Source organism: Synchiropus splendidus, chromosome 6 (genome assembly GCF_027744825.2).
Source record: "Synchiropus splendidus isolate RoL2022-P1 chromosome 6, RoL_Sspl_1.0, whole genome shotgun sequence".
Taxonomy (NCBI): domain Eukaryota; kingdom Metazoa; phylum Chordata; class Actinopteri; order Syngnathiformes; family Callionymidae; genus Synchiropus; species Synchiropus splendidus.
The window spans coordinates 15,005,807-15,018,440 of record NC_071339.1 but is presented as its reverse complement, the minus strand read 5'-3'; the positions used below and the strand labels follow the sequence as shown (position 1 = coordinate 15,018,440).

Here is a 12,634-nt window from a genome sequence, read left to right as displayed (position 1 = left end):
ATCATCATCATCATCATTCATTCTTGACAATCCTTTTGTATATTCAGCTGTTAATATTGGTGAGACAAACAAACCTGGTCTTGGGTTCCACATGCCTCATTTATTTTTGCCTTTATCTATTTACTTTATCCAACCAATGTTTTCTCCGATTTGAACTCGTAAGAGTTCATTTCAAATATGAACATTTCGCACACGAATTTCCATGTAGCCACATGATAGAAACATCAACACCGTTATCCATAGAAGCAAATACCTAGCAACTCTTCCTCTTTGGTGTCTAATACTTCTAGTATGAAAAATAATGGCAGTGTTGATGCTAATAATACAAATGGCATTTAAATAATCTTGACGAGGACAAAAAAGCAGCAATCGAGAGTTCTGAGTTCTTTATTAGTGCGACTGAAATTCAGATAAACTGACCCACGCAATGAATCTAAGTTGGCGTGTGATCGGCGGAAAACTCAACCCGAAGTGCGCTCGTGTTTCTTCGGCTGCAGTCGGGTGGTGAGTTCCAGTCGCTCCACACGCTCGTCGGCGCTGAGATTGTTTACATCCAGTCAGTCAAGGCAAACGGCAAAAGTGCTGTGAAGATGGACACTGCCGACCAGGTTGGTAAATGCTCGCGCGTAAAAATACGATTTCAGTCATGTTGTCTTCATGGAATTTGCCGTCCAAGTTGACTAAAGCGCGCACCAATTGTGCGTTGTGCAGCTCGCCTCCGTCGGAACATTCCAAGTGCTGAAACTGCCTCTGGGATTCATCCGTGTGTTGGAGTGGGTGAGTTCGATCTACGTTGAATTCAAACTGCACACCGCGTGGAAATGTTTGCCAAATACCTTGACAAGAACAGGACGCGAATGGATGAAATAGGACGTGTGTTTATATGACAGAAGACGGTCCTTTCAGTTCAGTAATATCGAGTCTGTGTTGGATTCTGAGCGGTTTGCTGGTCAGGCAGGATGTGTGCAGTGTGTTGTGACATGGATGTGTGCCAGGTTTCACAGAGTGCCCCATTCCACCCCGAGTGAAATGATATAACACAAAGCAACAATAAGAAGTGGGTGTCCTGGCTTTGACTGAGTCAAGTCTTCTCCATCTCTCTCTGTTCTGCTTCTGCTGTTTGCTGTGCAGAGTAGCCTGTGAGGCAGGGAGAGATAAGTGATTTTCTTTGATGTGAGTTTAGAGAAATGACTGTAGCCAGGGGGTGTTCAGCCGTCTCTGTGTGTGTGTGTGAGAGTGTGTGTGTTCTTGTCTTTCCCACTTTTAAAATGCCATTAAATGTTGGGAGAAACCTCCAGCTGTAAGGCTCCGTCAAAAACAAAATATCATCTCCACATACAGACGCGGGGTATTTTAAGGCAGATGTGTTTTCAGTTTACAGTACTGGCAGGTTATCTGAGGTCTGTCGGATCACTCACATCCGCTGAGACAGTCCAGAGTCTCAGTCACAACAAGGCTCCCTTTCACTTTCCACTGCTGCTCTCCTGCTCCAACCCCAACCCCTTACTGACATGCACAATGTGCCGAGGTTGTACCCCAGTCACCCCCAGATGCGTCAGTTGGTCGGGTGCCATCGGATGTTTGGGTGAGTTGTGTTTCATTTGATCTTGGACCACACCATGTTCATGAATAAAAATGTCTGTCTGCAGAGGAATTTGATTGTGTTGCGAACCATTTGATGTATTTTGTAGTGTGGCTTTTTTTGTGCTCTACTTCCTGCCACGCTGAGCTGAGTTTTAAACGTTTGTGCTCCGGCTGGGGCAAAGATGAAAGCTTAGTGTCTCCACTGCAGAGGGCAGCAGAGACAATCAGAGTGGAAAATTGAACAGAAAGGTTGTGGACCGCTGCGGCACTGTAACAATGCATGTGTGACTCACACTCATCTGGTGGATATTGGGAGTCAAGGTTATATTCAACCTGTTTGTCAAATTTTTTTTGCAGCTAATACCCAACAAGGTTCACTCTCGTTTTCCACTATTGCTTTCCTGCAACTCCTCACACACATTTGTATTAACAGGAACATCAAACAGGTTACAATGTATACTGTGCCCAAATGAAATAAACATATATTTGACTTTCCTCGCTACAAAAAGATGGTTGCAACATTCTGAAAAATACATTACAATACAAATTACGGGCTGCAACTAACAATTGTGAATATAAATTAAAAAGAAAAAAAATGTTATAAGGCATTTATAGTGTTCTACGTTGGATTTTTTAATTCTAGTTTTTTAGAAGTGTATTTGACCTCAACCATTTCTCCTCTCACTGTGGAATGTGCGTTGACATTGAGAGTGATGATGTCACAACTAGTGGAACCAGGAAGCAACTAATTTAGTAGTCGATTAAGTTGTTGTAGCCATAAATATCACCATAGTTATTATTACTTCAACCAAGTTGCCTGTGTATATCTGACTATCTGTCAGCAAAACAACTCCAGGCTTCCATATTGTTTGATTGGAGAAGTTCCAGATCACCATCTGATCCACAAACGTGTTGATGGAGTCTCTGGTCCCTTCAGAGAGAGCTGCAGCTCGACTTCTTCCTCAGTCTGTGAGTGGTGTGAGTGTGTTCAGGTACAGCACCTTCTGTCCTGGTGATCTCAATGTCTCGATGTCTCGATGTCAAATGCCAAATTAAACATTTATTAAAAAAAATAAGTATTGGGCCAAACATCTGACTGTGGTGTAAGTGTAGTATTTGTTATTAGTGTTTGAAATGACAGGGTTTTTTTTGCAGCTGTTTATGATATTCCCGCTGGTTTGCTCTATCTGGGCCCTCTGATGAAAGCTACAGCTTATACACTTAACTCATGAATTAACATGAATTTCATTATTTATTTTCTATCCTTGTTTATTGTACAAAAATAGTTTGGGCTCCTAGTGGACCTTCCCCGCTGGAGTCTCAGCAGCACATGAGGAGACTCAGTCCTCCCTCATGTTGCTTCTCTTGATGACTTCTGTCACTTCTGCCACACACACCTCTGTTGCCATTCTATCTAGAGGAAGTCAAGATAAGGGATTATAAAGATGCAAGTGCAGGCACCATCATGTCAGACTGATGAATCGATCCACGTGTGGAAGATCCAGAGAGGCAGCTGATCCAGAGCACCATCTGTATGATGAAGATAGCACTGTCATGCTTCCCCTCTGTGTGTGTGTTGGAGAGCAGCATGTGCTGCACTGTAAGCATGATTGCACATTGGGTTCAGCTCATCATACGCGACCCTAAAATAACCTGACTGCCTCTGTTCAAAACATTTTTTAACTCACCAACCTGAACTGAGTCAGTGATTCACACGCTCTGTGTCTGATCATCTCTGACATGGCTGCTCACACTTGAAGAGTGAAAAGGAGTGATGGCGCCCGTGACACAGTATAGGGACACTCATTCGCTGAGCTGGTTTGTTTGAAAGGCGGCTGGTGATTTGTTTAGGTCACAGGTTCAAACAGGCGCAGTGTTGGAGACATCTTCCATGCAGTGGGTGGGGAGATGAGCTGAACTGATGCCTGAGCCAACTTCAGAAACAGGATTGAGAGTTCCACTGGGAGTTTCTCCGACAGATCCCTGATGGCCCGGCAGGTCAAGCTGATCCTTGTGGGTCAGTCACTGCAGTCATGCGCGCAGTTAACCCCAATTTCCACCAGGAGCATACAGTAACTGCAACATAGTTTTTCAACAGGAATGAATTGGTTTCAGTCTGTCTATTCCCACTGTTGTCCCTGGTGACTATGCAATAGGAAACTGGAACAAGAAATGGTCCAACAAAGATTGGGCTGTGAAACTGGCATTTCACTGCTGCAGACGCTCCGCTGGATGCTTTATTTTATCATATCTTGAGGAGATTTTCAGGGTTGCGGTTCGGCTAAACTGCTTCTCTGAGCAACAAAGTTGAGATCCGTCCAGATTCTTGCGAATAGGTGATGAATCTGTGTTCAAAAGATGTAGCATGCTAAACAGATCCTTCCATCCGGGATGAAGTGGACTATCAGCCTCTTCGAATAAATCTGCCTAGCAACATGTTTGTCATCACAGAAATGGTCCATAAATTGTGTCGTGTTGTTGGTCTACCCTCACCAGCACCGGCCGCTGTGTTTACATCCCTACGGTCAGAAAAGGCTTTTGTTTCTTAGGAGCGACTGACATTTACTGGAGTAATGACTGTGATGTATTCCAGAGTTCCGTGGTCCGCCAGTGCTGCACGGCAACAGTGGACGCCCCCCCTCTGCTGTGTCTGTGGGATGTGCATGTGTGTGTGTGTGTGGCATGGCACGCTGTCAAAGACTGGCATATTCCGCTCCAAACAGCTGTAAGGTCGCCTCCTCTCCACCATGGACCAACTCATGCAGAAGCTGTCCTTTGAGATGTGGCCCAACCCTTCACTGCATGTGTGTGTAAGAAGGAGAGGGAGAGAGGGACAGAGAGAGAGAGAAAACAGAGTGAGATGAGGCGAAAATGTACAGTTGATTGAGCACATGATGGAAGTGATACATTTTCACTTGGTTTGCTGAGCAGTGTCTCACATCGTTGGTCCAAATGACTGCACCGTCCCCTGCTGTGTACAGTAAGAGCTGTGAGTCACTTGTAATGACTCACAGTAATGAGTCAGGGCCCTCCCGAGCTCCCAAATGGAGTCGGTGATGTCATAACCTTTACCTCCGGTCATTTTCTCTACTCTTTTAAACAGTTAGATGACTGAGTTAGGGAGGCCAGACTCTGAGGCTAGAGAGGAGGGACAGGGAAGAATGAAGAATGTTGGAGATGGAGAAGTGGAAGACCACCAGTGAGGTTCGTGGATGTGATAAAGGAGGGAAGGAAGAGGGTGGGTGTGACCAAGCAGGGAGACATTTCACTCCATCACTCAGCATTTCATGCTCCAAAACATGATGTAAAACTCAAGTAGAAACAGTAGGAGGAAGCAATAGAAGTTGACGAAGAGGATGGAGATGGTCTCCTTCAGTGTCTGGAGAAGTGAGTGAGAGCTGGAGTGGTGAGATTTAAAAAAAAAAAACACTCAGTTTGGAGGGTCTGGGACAACACTCCTATGAAAAGTGGGGGTACTCAAGGCCTGGCAGCCAAATCTGGTGATCTGAAGTCATCTTTTCTGGCCTTAGATAGTATTATTGAGCACAAGTAGCCAATAGCCGCACAACTAAAGCCCAGGGATCATCACACCGGCGACTCCACACCTACAGGGTCTACTAACTAAGTCTTTCATTCAGTAGAAGAAGCAGTTTGTGCATCAATCCATGGACCTTGCTTTGACATACTGTGGCATCAGCTACTGGATCAGAAAAGTGAAGACTCTGACACGCCCACTTCTGTAGCTCTCTCCAGCGTCGAGGAACAAAAGTGGAGGGTTTTCTGGCTCGCTGTGACCACTGGAGCTTACAGACCTCAGAGCGATGGAGGGGAAGACGAATCTTGGCTCTGCATGAATGACCCGGCTCGTCTGAAGCTGCCTCGGAAATTGTTTTGTTCGCTGCTGCCACAGATTGTCGAGTCACAGTGAGAGTTTAGGCGTATAGGTGAAGCCAGGTTTGTCTGAACTGTCCCTGGTCATCACCACTGCCCACAATGTGTCAACCTCCTCTGTGAGAGCCCCAAAACCAAAGGTGTCCTCAGCATGTTCCGCTAGCTTGCTCAGCATCCACGCCAGTTTGAATTGGGCCATTTGAGGCTCAGGTAGGGTGAGCTGATCCTCAGACTGTTCGTTTCCCTGCACTGTTTCTATCGCCTTTCTCGAACAGTCTTCTTGGATGATGACCCACTTCCTTGGTCTGTATGTTGTGTTTTGTAAAGCTCTTTAAGTTTCTGGGAGGAAATACATTTGAAAGTGAATTTGGAGATGAGTAGGGAACAAAAGGAAGGACATATGTCATGGTGATTGACAGACTGACTCATGAGGCTGGAGAGGTGTCTCCATGGACAACGGTTCAGTAGAGCTACTTCCTGATAAAGTCTAACTTATAGTCTGTAATCTTGGAGGTGAGGCTTTTCAGATGAGATGCTTTTGAGGAATGCTTTGCCTCAGAGGTGCGTCACTTTTGGCTCACCCGGGTGTCATGAGTCAAGTCCGATGCTTAGCGTGTTCTTGTCAACAGGGACACACAGAAACGAAAATTTGTGGATAAAGCAAATTTAATCCAAAATATCCAATGAGGGCATGTTTTTTTCAATATTTCATAAATAGTGGAGAACACATTTTTAAGAAAGATAATAATTTTGAATACTTCAGACCTTGCTTTTCACAAAAAAAAAAGAAAAAAATCATTACGTAATAGGGTGATAATGTAAACAGAAGGCTCTTACTACGGTGCAAACACATTGCAAACTGCAATTCTGGCTCTTGAACTATTTGAAAGAACTGAAAACTTCAACACTGTATGCAGAACCATCGCCATGACGACGGTGAGAACTGGCTGTGCTTAATGTCTGACACTATGGACAACAAAGTAATTATCAAATAAAGAGGAAAAGTGTGACGCATGGGTCAGAAATTCTAAATCATTTCCACTTCTATTGAACCGGTCCTGCTCAGTCACCAACCGGACGAGGCAGTTAGCCGGGATGTCGATGCTGTTACTGCTGAAAGTGGAGGATTGTGAGTGTAGCAGATTTTTACTACGTTGCCTCTGAGAATGGGGGAGTGAGTTGCCAGAATTTTGTCAGTGGTCTTGCAGAGCTCGTTTCACCATTTTGGTATTTGAAAAACACATTCTATAACATCCTGTTGTCAATTGAAAAGAAAGTCACTGTTCAGACTGCGCTGCTCAGTGTCTGATCGCATCACACAGTATTCAGCATTGGTGACTCTTTGCCACCGAAGCTGAATAGTGATGTGCTGCGTCAATATTTGGTGCATTCCTGTGCTCAACAATTCAGGTGAAGAAGAGAGTGCAGTAGGGTGGAGAGGCCTGTGACTTCTGAGCACCAGCTTTACAGGACACTAGAGGTCATGGCCTTGATGTTCAGAGAGTCAGGAGGGTCAGAGATAAAGATACTGAGGTTGTCATTGGGAGAAAGCAGAAGGTCAGAAATAGTCCATCAGAGGGACATGGAGAAGTTTGGAGACAAAGTTAGGGAGGATAAATGGAGTGGTGAGACAGAGTTGGACCAAAGATGTTTGAGATGAGGGTGAGGAGGAGAACAGTGAGGTTCAGCGGAGATCCAGTCCAAAGTTATACAGAACTTCCGGATGGATCAATTTGTGAGGCTGTATTTGTGAGAACAGTTGACCTACTTACCTTCAAAGTGTGTTTTCTGTCCCTAGCTGATCTCCGTTGGGAGCAACAGTCCAGAGTTTTACAGTACTGTCACGCTGCGAGCCACCGTTTCCTCATCGACTGTGCCTCCTGAGGAGGAGATGCAAATTTGGGTCAGGAGCGACATGAGACTCTAGGTGCTGAGTTGGGAGGGAGACAGAGAATGTGTTTGTTTGTGATGGTTCTCAGCTCGTCTCCCTCCTTCAGTCGACTGCGTCGTCTCTCCCGCTCTATCTCTTGTTCCCGGAGGAGCCCGGCTGGGAGAGACAGATAAACACACAAGGGTTCGGGGCTTAGCAGCCACCCCACTTCACAATGCCACACTCTCCTGCTCAAAGCTCAGTCCGAGCCGAAAATAAGAGGGAGGGGAGGCAGCTGCAGCAGAGAGAGAGCGGGAGATGCTTATCTGGGTGTTTGTGATAATTGAGAGGGGGTTGTTCTCCTGCTCTTCTGGTCACTCCTCTTCCTCTCCTGCTTTGTTGTTTTAATCCGCTTTAGCTTCAGCTGTGGGATTCTAGCTGCTCATATTGAGGGTACTTATTGTTTCTGCTGGAGGTGAGAAGGAAGCAAGTGAGTCAGGAGCTCGCACGGATGAGTCACTTTAACACCAGCAGTTATGACTCTCAGATCACTTTTTACGCATTATTAATGAGATGAGTTGTGTCCCAGCTAGTGAAGATGAGGGCGGGGACACCCTGGACAGGTCTCTAGCCTGTCGCTGGGTGAGTTCTTGTGAGTGAAATTTAACACAGTCTCTACACCATGAACTAGGGATGCGTAACAAGCATTCATCTATATCTTCTATCTATATATTTTTTATGGGTTTTTTTTCAATTATAATGGATTCTGTTTTGAATTGTGTTCTTACAATACAAATACACATTCACGTGCACAAACAGACGGCTTGTGCTGCTAGAGCATGATCCTTTTTCTCTACACAAGAAAGGTGCCTCTTCTGAAGCCCATTGACCTTCATTCTTGAATTCTTGACGAAAACAACGGCAATGGCATTTATTTTAGTTTATGCAGAAAGCATTTTCCAACCACTTTAGCGCTCAAATTCCCTGCTAAGTTCACGTTAAAAAACATTTCTTCCTAAAGATTTATGCTGAACTTGAACCTGCCACAATAAGTTCCACGGCGATGTGCTCTGACCTCCATTCCACTGTGCTAAAGTTGTCGTAAAGTAATATGGAATAGAGATGGACAACATATTTTTGTTTAGTCCAGTGAGTTAATGCCATGTTGTGTTTTATGAAAGTCAAGTTCAATAATAATACTAACAATAACAAGTTACTAATGATAATAATAAATAATAAACACATCATAATTGTCATAATAATAATAATTTTGCGATGGGTGCCCTAATTTTTTCTGACTTGCGTGTTCCCTACACATTAGTGTTTACATTTGTATTTTCAGGTCTCTTTTTTGGATAGTGCTGTGAACAAGTGAATATTCTAACAAGAACGAGGGTAAAAAATCATCTTCTGAGTTGTAAATTCACCAAAACAGACCAATGATGAGCAGTTTTATTACATGTTTTAATTGAAGTTGTCTTTGTGATCGTCAGTCTGGAGTACCCCCTGGGCTATAGAGTCTGAGGCGCTCGAGTAAACAGCGTAAATAGTGGGAGGAAAGACAAAAAGACTTGTGTTTCTGAAATGACGTTATTGTTTTCATCTGTTTTTTTATTCTCAGCTCTTTGCCATCTTTGCGTTCGCGACATGTGGCGGCTACTCTGGGCAGCTGCGGGTCAGCGTGGACTGCATGGAGAAGGCCAGCAGCAACCTCAGCCTCGGCATCGACTTTGCTTACCCCTTCAGGTGAGTGGTGGTGGCGTTTGCTATCCACTGTTGAAAACAACATTACAGTAGCATTAAAATTTAAATAGCGTATTTAATGTTGGAGTAGTTTTGTCATTTTAAATGCGCGGACATGATGAAAATGCTCACGTTGTAGTGAAGGCAACACCCCTTGTCAGGTTGTACCAGGTGTCGTTCGAAGCGCCGGCGTGTGAGGGCATGAGGAGGGAGCGCTTCTTCCTCGACGGCGACTACTCGTCCTCGGCAGAGTTCTTTGTCACCATCGCCGTGTTTGCCTTCTTGTACTCCCTCGTGGCCACTGTCGTCTACATCTTCTTCCTGAACAAGTATCGTGAGAACAGTCGAGGACCGCTCATCGTGAGTGCACACCTTCGTAGTCACACTTCCGTCTGTCTCTCTCGTGTCAGTGGATATGGATATGTTTTTTCTGTTCAGGACTTTGTGGTGACGGTGGTGTTCTCCTTCATGTGGCTGGTCAGCTCGTCTGCTTGGGCCAAAGCTTTGTCTGATGTGAAGACAGCCACAGATCCAGAGGAGGTGCAGCTTCTCATCTCCGCCTGTAAAGACCAGACCAACCGGTGTTCCTCGGTCCAGGACCCGCGCTGGTCCGGACTCAACACCTCAGTGGTATGTCCTTAAGAAGAAAGCATCAGATGAATTCATGATCCAGTTCCTCACTGAATCCTCAATCTCAACCCTTAATCTTAGCCCTCAAAACCAAAGTTGAGGGGCGATGTGGGACTCCTCTTAAATGCATATACGTCCTCAGAGTGTGCAAAAGCGGAAGCTGCGTTCCTGAATCTCGCTCATTTGCTCATCTGCTTCCTCAGAATGGGGACGGTCCCTACACATTTTTGTGAGGTTGAGGATTAAGGAAGGAATTGGAATCCACCAAAAGTAAATCCATCCGTTCTCGTCTGCGCAGGCGTTCGGCTTTCTCAACTTCGTCTTGTGGGCTGGCAACATCTGGTTTGTCTTCAAGGAGACGGGGTGGCACAAGGGGGGCTCCAGGTTCGCCGGAGGGGCGAGTGAGAAGCAGGCCGGCACGTTCAACCAGCAACCGTACAACCAGGGCAGCTTGGACCAGCAGGGGGGCTTCAGCAACCAGCCGTCCGAGTACAGCCAGGTCGGGGGTCCCACCTCCTACTCCAATCAGATGTAGTGGAGCCGTTTGGGGTTCAACGCAAAGGCGGTCAGAAACAGACACAAGTGACGTGCAAATGAAGCGTCTGAATCAACGACTTTGTTTGGCCGCTAGATGGGGCGCTTTGATTTGTTATCAGCCAGTCGTTTGAAATTGTACCAAGTGCGCCATCTACCGGCTAGAACTGCTTCTGCACATCACTTGTGAAAATGATCAAATTTAAGGTCTAAATTAAACATGAAGGCTTCATGAAAATGTCATTGTTTTGTGGTGATAAACGTGCTGTTACATTTCAGCTGCTGTCATCCGTGAAGCGGTGTGACAAAGGTTGTTTTCCAGTTGAACCTCTTGAGACCCCAGCTTTTCTGAGTTGTGTTTTTTGGGTCCATCAGGTCGTCACAGAAAAGAAGGACCTGAAATGTGTGCTCACAAAAGTTTGTCTTTGTACAGAAAGAGTTTTTGAAAAACGTAGTGAATATTACTCTGATTATCTTCTACTGATGATGAAAATGTGTCAAATTTGGATGAATTGCTCTTTTGTGGACCAGTGTCTTCCTCAAAATTTGGATCAAATGCTTATGGTTAGATCTGTTTTGCCTTCTTGTTGTCTCTGATCGGGTGTAGTATTGCAATATCACCACAAGATGCAGGAAGTGTCTCCTGCCTCCATCGATGAATCGGCACTGAAAGGGGGAAGTGTGGTGCGCACGTGTGTGGGACACAGGAGGTCATGGTTTTGTGTCACGTGATTTGCCGCATTAAAAGTTGAAAAGATAAGTGAAACAAATTATGGCTTGATGTCTGGGGGTCCGAAATTGGGTGCGTTTTGTGGCCAAACTGATCTCATCATTGAGTTCTGTGGCATTTTGTGTTTTGGCTGGTGAAGTAAAAACAAAAACAAAATCAAGTCAAAGAATCAGAGTGTGTGTTACCATCCGAACATCACTGCAGCTTTTATCACTTCAAAACAAGTCAATTTCTTCCTTCTTTCTTTAGAACTGATTGAAAGGGATTTGAGAGAAAATATTTCAACAATTGTGTGTTTGTTCATGTACAAAACTGCCATGTAAAGTGTTTATTTATTCTCTTTTTGGGTTGTTGAATGCTGAATGTTGTATTTTGTGCCGTTGGAAAGATGTTTGTGATGGTTGTATTGATGCTTGTGTGTGACAGTCTTTTTTCTACCTGGAACAAGTGTGTCCAGGCAGTAATGACAAATGCATGATCCATGTTTACAGTTACTCCAACAGCTGGTTCCACTGAACCTTGTGTTGATGTGGAGCTTCCCTGAACCCTTCAGGTGCACGCCTTTCTACTCTGTACTGTCTGCAGAATTGAGCTTATATGAGACCTGCAGCAGGTTTGTAAATATACATGCAGAAAACCAGTCCGTCGGTGAATCAGACACCAATGAAACAAACCACAGTGACGCTCCCAGGTCAGGTTCGGTTGTTTTCAAGGCTGGCTTTGGTGCTGCTCGTGAAGACGGTCGCCCCTCAAGCATGCGTTGAAACTGATTTAACTGTGTGTGTGATCATGTTTATCGGTCTATACTTGTTTCATTCACATGATGTTTTCAAGTCAATAAACAATTAAAAGTACTTGCCTCAAAGTTTTTTAATCAGAAGGTGCCTTATGGTGGAGCACTTCTTCATCTGGTCATGTTTCATCTGTTTCGTCATTTGGGACAGCAACTCCTCCTTTGCACAGAGGGCCATGACCTTTCAGCAATTTACCCCTGTAAAGTTAACTTTTCCAACCTCGGCTGCTGAGAGTCCTCCTTTCTAAAAATGTGTCATTCAACCCAATATTTTAGTAGCAACAACAGTTGCATGTTAATTCTTCTTCAAAAATGAGATCCAAGTATTTATTGCATCAAAAAAAGGTTTTCCACTCATAGCCAACAACAAAGTGCAACAGGGATTTAGTGTCTTGTTCAGCGAAACAACAAAGATGCAAACATGTTGGCTAGGATTGAATCAGCAACCTCTCACGGGGCAACAACTCTACCATTACAGTTGTTCCGATGTATTCTACAGTATTACCAATAAAAAGACTTTAGGTTTGTCACATTTATGTGGTGAGCACACATTGTCATAAAACTTTCTCATCCTCAACCTAACCATCCAGAACAAATGACTAAACTTAATCCGGACTCTAAACCAAACAAATGTGTCATGTATCAGATACGATCGAGAGTTATGTTGCCCTCAGCCCTGTTGCCCAGGACATGTTGGTCTTTGAGTCACACAGAAAACTAGTTAACCCAAACAAGCCTGGAAAAACAGGACCTTTATGGACCAAAAATATTTGGTTACTCTCTCGAAACACAACCATGAAATGGTGACAAACAAACCAAGCGATAACGCAGGGGTTTTCAGAGTGTTTAGGTATATTTT

The 12,634-nt window shown here is 44.6% G+C and overlaps 1 protein-coding gene across 3 annotated transcripts; it reads left to right on the top strand.

Annotated features, from left to right (window-relative positions):
* Nucleotides 1-471: 471 nt before the first annotated feature.
* LOC128760415 (synaptoporin-like) lies at nucleotides 472-11,827 on the top strand. Of its 3 annotated transcripts, XM_053867820.1 has the most exons (6): nucleotides 472-608; nucleotides 712-777; nucleotides 8,967-9,091; nucleotides 9,250-9,448; nucleotides 9,527-9,718; nucleotides 10,017-11,827. In XM_053867820.1, exons 1-6 carry the CDS (start codon nucleotides 591-593, stop codon nucleotides 10,251-10,253), a joined length of 837 nt encoding a protein of 278 aa, XP_053723795.1. In that variant the 5' UTR covers nucleotides 472-590; the 3' UTR covers nucleotides 10,254-11,827. The 3 variants fall into 3 exon arrangements, with proteins under 3 accessions (XP_053723795.1, XP_053723797.1, XP_053723798.1); XM_053867822.1 differs by lacking the exon at nucleotides 712-777 and having other exon boundaries at nucleotides 511-608; XM_053867823.1 differs by lacking the exons at nucleotides 472-608; nucleotides 712-777 and adding an exon at nucleotides 6,535-6,604.
* The last annotated feature ends 807 nt before the right edge of the window (nucleotides 11,828-12,634 follow it).

What these genes read in the sequence shown, in the direction of transcription:
- LOC128760415 (XM_053867820.1), top strand. An exon ending in TCATCCGTGTGTTGGAGTGG is followed by an intron (nt 778 to 8,966) that starts GTGAGTTCGATC and finishes TTTTATTCTCAG; the next exon opens with CTCTTTGCCATCTTTGCGTT. An exon ending in ACAGTCGAGGACCGCTCATC is followed by an intron (nt 9,449 to 9,526) that starts GTGAGTGCACAC and finishes TTTTCTGTTCAG; the next exon opens with GACTTTGTGGTGACGGTGGT.